At 41.8% G+C, this 7334-nt stretch overlaps 1 protein-coding gene across 1 annotated transcript in view; it reads left to right on the top strand.

Moving 5' to 3' along the window:
* Positions 1 to 5895: 5895 nt before the first annotated feature.
* SLCO3A1 (solute carrier organic anion transporter family, member 3A1) overlaps positions 5896 to 7334 on the top strand; it is a 134246-nt gene continuing 132807 nt past the window's right edge. The window contains exon 1 of the mRNA XM_010001307.1: positions 5896 to 6009. Within this exon, the coding sequence (XP_009999609.1) occupies positions 5896 to 6009 (114 nt within the window). The remainder of the gene's footprint in view (positions 6010 to 7334) is intronic.

The following is a 7334-nucleotide window of genomic DNA, read 5'->3' as shown; positions in this document are numbered from 1 at the left end:
GCCTTAAATGCCAGTTAGTATACTGAGGCTTTATTTATTACAGCAGGAGGTTTAGACATTTCAGTTTCACGTGCTTTCACAGACCCACGGATCTTGTTGATTCTAAAAGCTGAACCAATAAAGCACAGTTTAATCAGTGGTCTCCAGAAAAAAATTCACTTAAAAAAACCCACAAAAACAAACAATTCCTTTCTTGGGGTTCCTACTTCCTTACCTTGCCTGTATGCAAATATTTTGAGGACCAAAGACTGTCAAGAATGCTGAAGGTCAATTATAACTGGCTCTCAAAATACAAGATGGAAGAAAAATGACTAGTTTTGGAAAAAAAGTTCACTCTACACCCATCTTGCTGACAGCTTTCAAAGGCACATTGCTGCTCATTAATATAAACCTAAAACATTACTGTCCAACTCAGTCACAGATGTCCAGTTAAAAAGATTGTGACTGACCTTATGGTACATGAAGACACTGGTGAAGTTAAGGTGACAAAAAGGTGTTCTTTTACATCAAGCTAGCTCAACTGAAATTACATAAGTATATAAGGTAACACCCAATGATACTGTTAGCTGCTCCTACGAGGAAGCTATTGGATTGAACTGGCATCATGCATCAGTTGATGGGGTGAGAGAATTAAGTTCTGGGCAAAAAAAGAGGCAATGAAAAGGCTGGCTTATGGGACTTGGTGTTGTTTTGAGAAGTGACCATGAAACATCACAACACTGTCCATGCAGTTCCTTCCCTTTCTGTCTGTGCTGGTCCTGCTTTGTGTTTGCTGATAGTCTTGATTCTTTCATTAATAACATAGGACACTACCTGAACTGTCATCTGCTCAACATTTAGCTTCAAACTGTCTCATGTATATCTTTAGCTTGACAGAATTAACACCCTCCACAGTGGCAGGAGGCAGCTCTTTCATCTGCAACTACAACGTGTCACGGAGACTCTAGTGGTACAAATTCACCACAAAAATCACATAGGAAAGTCATTTGAATTGGGAAGATAGTTAATCCAGCAAAACCCTAAGACAGGTTCTTACTAGTTCAGAGATGTTAATAAATTCTATTCTGCAAAGAGATACACCAGTAATTTCAATAAACTGAGGAACTAGTCTCAGGAGACACATACATGCTGCACATAATGTCTACAGAAAAAAATTTGACTGCATTGAATAAAGCAAGTGCGAATGGTAGATTGAAGGACTTCATGCAGAAGAGCAAGATCTACAGAAAATATAGTTATGGAGAGTAAATAAAAGGCTCCACGGGAAGTCAGTCTGTGCTCCCACAGCTAGATTTCAAGACACAGTTGAGCATCTCTGTGAATTATGTCTTTATTAAGGAGACAGTTTGATTTACGAGTATTAGGTCTGTCAAGTTATTATCTAGCAAGAAGTGTTAGGGCACAACTGTTCAGTGTCTGGCTGGAGCTGCACTTGCTAACAAAGTGTTTATAGACTTTTGGTCCAAAGCACTTTACAAACCCTCATATAAAAGCTCTACTGCATTTTGCTATTAAAGGAAGTTGCTTATGAGGTGGAAGAACATAGAAGGAAGCAAACAGTGTCCAGCTAACACAAAAAAAAAAAAAACAACCAACAAAGGGATCAGGAATTAATCCCAGGAATGAATTTAGGGCTGACTCACTAAGACAAATGCTCAGAGTTGGGCAGAAGTGTCCATGTGTCACTGGCAATTGGGATTCTGTGAGAGCTTGCTGTGACTTCCTACACAAAAGATGACACTGTCAATCCTTGTTCTATCCCACCACCTGGAAGACAAATTCTTACTGACTCCAGGGAACACTGCCTTCTGCTGCATCAGCAGCTATGGATGAGTCTGGCCAAGAATATTTTCCAGAGTGTGACAGCAGAAGGAAAGCAGAACATTTGTAATAAGTTGCTCCTATCACAGGTATCTTAGTTGTTTCATAAATGCACATTAATTTGTAAAATACAAACTGATGATATTCCCTTTTCAAATTTTTTATTGACTAAACAGAATTATTTTCTAGAATTAGAGCTCAAGGTCTCATTCTTACAACAAATAAATATTTTTATTTTATATTGACTTACAGTTTGTACTATTACTGCTTTCTGGGATGCTGATTAACAATCAGGTGAGTGGCAGACTATTGTCCAGCAATTTGATTTTCATTTTCTGATTCTGCAAATGAACTTTACTACTAAATGAGGCTTTAGGCTGATGTCAATACTTGCAGATACTCCACAATTATACTGGGTTTGCTGAATCTCCTTGCTTTAATTCAAAAGTCCTCCGGATCTCCACTTAGACCAGCACCCTGCCAGGTGCTTAGTTCTCCTTGTGAAAGTGTCACATGCCCTCAGGTCTCACAGAGTCAATGGCATTAGAGATTACTCATCTGCCTTCAGATTGGAGTCTCATTTCTTTGGAAAAAAAACCCCATAATTAGAGGTTAGGAGCCAGATTTATGCAATGTAGACTGCAGACAAGTCATCCAACTCTTGCATTTAAGAATATCCACTCTTTTTTACCTGTTTTCATAAAGATTTCAAGGTGAAGCTCTTGTTAAACTTATGTGTCTTAATTTTCTGCAATTTTTAGCCTCACTGAGGTGCTCTCCAGTCTTCCACCATCTGGAGTAAGGAACAGCTATCTAATCAGCTTGTCTGAAGGAAATGCCTTTTTAACGAGTCCAAGTCTCCAGCAGGACTCAAAATAGCTAGGAAGGAAAGTCAGAAGTGTTTATAGAAAGAAATGGCATTAAAACTGTTAGCACTGTGGTATCTTGGAAATGACAGCTCCTGATATATCCACAAGCTGTCCCAATCTTAACCCTCCTTACTGCTGCACACCCTTATACCCCCATTCTACACTGGTAGATGATTAAAATCCTCTCATGCCATCTCCCTCCTGTACCAGCTGATCCATAGGGTTTTGCACCAGACAAGCACAAAACAGAATTTTAAAACCATCCCAAGGAAAAGTCTCTTGGCCAAAGTCCCGGGATTTCTTATTTATTTGTGTTTGTCCTTGCTCTTTGAACATATCTGAAATTATTCCTGATTTTCTTAATATGTAAGCATTCTCCTAGACAAATGGACCAAGTAGGGACCAGCCAGGGGTTTAGATCTGGTGCAGAGGGGAAATGATTTAGGCTACATGGAAATCCATTTTGGCAGCACATGATCTTTCCTTTCATCCAAATGTCTTGAAGGAAATGAAAACCGAGCTCAACGTGGCTGCCCTGTCCAGGAAAGAAACCCAAAAGTTCTAGTCTGAGAGTGACATTTAAGTCACATCATCTAAGTGACATCAGCTGAGCCTGATTTTTAACTTCACTGGTGTACTTTAAAGTGGAGTAGAATGCCAGCCTTCCAGGAACAATATTTTCCAGCCCTTAATGCAGCATTATGACATCCTCACAGCCAGGTATCTCCTCTGACAGGTCAAGGGACAGACTAAGTGTCAACCTAGCAGACCAAAGCAAGAATGCCCTGAAGGTGGATCTCAAGATGATGTTCCTCAGTCATTCTTGCAATTACACCAGATTAACAGCAATTTGCATTTAGGTTAGCACCCAGAGCCACAGGACAGGAGGGGAACCTTAACCCTGCACTGCACAAGCACCTGTCTTAAAACCATAGCCAGGGGGAAGGGTGAGGATGCAGACACCTGGGTGCATATAGCTGCTCCTGACCTACAGCTGTGTAAAGGAGAGCAATGAAATACACTGTAGAAAATAACCAGATTAGTTCTGATGACAGAAGGTAATAGTTATGATTGCAGCATTGCTTTTGTTGTTTGTTTTTTGTTTGTTTATGTGTTTTTTAAATATAAACCACAGGACCAATATTGTTTCCTGTGAGACCATTGTCTCATCTTAGCACCTGTCCTTGTTTTTCTCTGCATCCTCAGCCAGAACAGGTACACTGGGTGCCCACCACTACTCCAGTGAAACTTTACTGGACGAGGCACACATTAGCTGCCTGGACTGTAAAATACGTCCAGAAGGTTTGGGAATATTATTACAGTGGCAACTGTAGAGATGCCTAATGATACAGATCAGCCACTTGCCTTGGCATATTGCACAGAAGTTTCCACCAGCTCTGCCTAAGGAAAATCATCCTCTACTGTTCCTACTCCATCAACACTGCTGATGATTGAGTTTCAATTTTCTTTTAAAGTTTGCACTTTTGCCCCTTGACATGGAGGATACCAGTCAAGTGCTTTACTGAGGTCTTCATCCCTCATATTTCTTCCTCAGCTCTTCTTCTGTGCTAGCTCTAAACCCCTTACACCACAAGCACCAATTCTAGACATGGATAAAAACCCCTTTTGTCTGTGTAGTACCAAAACACAAGGCTGCACAGCTGATTTTCAGTAAGATTAACCATGAACAGGAGGAAAAAATGAACTGAAGCAAAAATTGTTTTAGGGTGATGACAGAGCAAGAAAAGTCTAGCTGCTAAGATTACCTAAAGGTGAAGGATGACACAAGCACATGGGTAGTCAACAAGGTGCTGTCCAGCAGAGAAGATTTGTTGAGACTGCCTCAGGGGAGCTGACTTGGGAATGGCTGTAGTATCCAACCTTATCTATGTCAGCACGTTGCCTCTTAGCTATGAACGTTCAAGGGTTTATAAAAATCTGACAAGGTATCTGCAAGAAATTTAATAGAATTAAGAGGGAGGAGAAGTTGCTAATGCTTGCTTGGTTTGGGGAAATAGCTGAGAATTGTGCTGGCAAAACTACTGAGCCCTGAAGAAGAGACTGTTCTGCCTATAAAGTCTCTTTTCATTCTAGGCTAATGATAATCCAAGAACATTACTAGTTAAAGCTGGGACAATTTAGACCAGAAAAATTGTTCAGCTATAACAATAATTAACTATTAAATCCAAACAGGTCACTTGTCCATCCGAAACACTCTACTGGGATCTCTCAGGAATGTGGAATGTTGAAAGGTGGCAGAAAGCAAACTCAGCTCTACTGATGTACTCGAGTGGAGGTGCAAGCCCCTTCTTTCTTTCAGCAGTGCAAGCCAGGAGGATTTTTTTCTAAAGTAAGTAAGTGCAAATATACAACATAAAGGAGATAAAAGAATCCAGGCATTCTGTCTCCTCTGGGTAGAAATTTAATGATAATTATATTCTGCAAATAAACTAACTAACCAGATGTTTCATGTAATCAGTATTAGAGTCAAATTTTTCAAGCAGCTGTTTCCCTTGTGAAAGACAAGCAGTATATCTGCTTCTTCAGTCTGGCCAAACCCTTCCAGCAAGATGTTAAAGACACAGGCAAGACATGTGATGGCACTTGCATATATATATATATATACATATATATAAAATTTCAAGATCTTTAAAGATTGACTTTTATATTGATAGTAACTGCCATAGCATGTGCAGAAGTTTACTTGAGTCTCCAGATGCACACTTGGTGAGTTATATGAGTTTTAAGAGCTTTGTTACTTTCAGCACCTAAACAAGAGCAGGCAGAAGCTGACTGGAAAGACCAGCAACACCCCCCCCTGCCCAGAATGTTTTGGGTGGGGTTTTTTTGATTGTTTTGTTTTCAGGGAATGTTAAGACTTCCTCTGCCATAATTTGACACACTCACTGTTTTAAGAGACATGCCTCTATTTTCGCTTATTGAAAAGTCTGTTCAATTGTCCATCCTGTTTATAACGCACCAGAGCATCCACCTGGAGCAAAGCATCTGTCTAGCCAAGCTAATTGAATTAGTCTGCAAACCTACCCATCTAGAGGCAGAGACCTTTCTAACTTTGGAATTTTTATAGCAGAGGTCCCTAAATAAACAGGATAGGAAGGAGATGAACACTTTTGTGGTGTAAAAAGATTTCAAGAAAATGAGGTTTTCTTTGTTTTCCTTTGGTGGAGAAACCAGTTTTCCCTTGATGGAAAACAAACACCTGAAGAACTGGCAGAACCCTATACAGACCAGCCAGTTTTTCACGGCCTCATGCAAATCCTTGGTGTTTGAGCCTCAGGTGTCTTCTAACGTGCATCTTGTGAGGTACACAATGTCTGAAAGACATTAAATTCAATTAAGACCACTTAGCTACAAGCACCAGACTCTTCTCCCCACTAATTGCTTGATACTGCTGCCTCAGGCCATCAATGTTGGAAACCGTGTTCCTGGTGTAGATGGGACTATTGAAACCCATTGACATGGCCTAGGCTTGCTGGAAAAGCTGTGGCAAACCAAAGTTCAGCATGGGAGGGAGCTGTTGGCAGCTGATGTGCAAAGGGCAACAGCTGAGTGTGCCAGGGCTCTTGCATTTCTTTCCAGCAATGGCCTGCAGTTCTGCTGGGGTCATGAGCACCAGCTGGGCTTAGAAAAGACTCATCAACCTGGGTGGAGACTCTGCTCAAGATTAATTTTCAGCATCATATTTATTAAAGGCACTCATATAACAGTAGGCCAAAGTAAATGGCTCCTGAACTGGTGATATTTTAGGAGAAGAAACTCAAAAAGGGTGCAGGGAGAAAAGTGAGTTCATTTAAAATGTTGGTTCTCTTGATTTCCTGGTGTGTCTGGTGATGATGGGCTTATGCTTTGAAAACTTAGAATGTTCTTAAATTCCATTTTCAAAAGCATCTTCCAAGGCATTCAGGAGCTTTGAAGCCTCAACCACCTTTGAAAATGAAATTTAGGATGGAAAATGTGTTGTTATTTTTGAAAAATATAACCTCTGCTTCCACAGAAAACTGTTCCCCCTGAAGGCTACAGACGTTCCAATATTAAATGGATCAAACACCTGAGCTTCCACCTAACTGGAAGTTGAGTAATGTAAGGAAATAAGGCAGTAGCCCCCAGTGTGGACCCAGAAATGAACTGGAAAAGTGCACTTGAAGAGCAAAGCAGATCAGGTTTTGTTATGATGCCAACAAGGAACGTGATATGTAATAGTAGAAGTGATGATTAGTGGTTTTTAAAAGAAGATATCTCTTGAAATTAGAACTGGAGGTGGGAGCGATGACAACGGGCACCCTCAGAACGCCACGCGGCCGGGGACACGAAGCAGGGGACAGGAGCAGAATCCTGCCCACGAGGCAGGGCACGGCCACGCGTGCCACCTCCCGCCGCCTCATTTGTTCCAACACGCAATTCTGATCCGTCCTCCCCTCGCTCTTTAGGAGGGAACACACTTGCACGAGTAGGAAATCAGGGCACCCGCGCCGGGGGATGCCCGGGAGGAGATAGATGCAGGCCGGGACTGCTCGGGGGGCAGCTTGGCCTTACCCTGCTGACAAATTCCAAGCAGGAGCTGCCCCCGCTCCGCTCCGCTCCGCACCGCGGGCCGCGGCGCGGCCCCCCCGCCCCGCACCGCCC

The sequence above is a fragment of the Chaetura pelagica genome, unplaced genomic scaffold, assembly GCF_000747805.2.
Source record: "Chaetura pelagica isolate M959 unplaced genomic scaffold, ChaPel_1.0 scaffold737, whole genome shotgun sequence".
NCBI classification, from domain to species: Eukaryota; Metazoa; Chordata; class Aves; order Apodiformes; family Apodidae; genus Chaetura; species Chaetura pelagica.
This window is presented reverse-complemented; position numbering and strand designations above follow the sequence as displayed.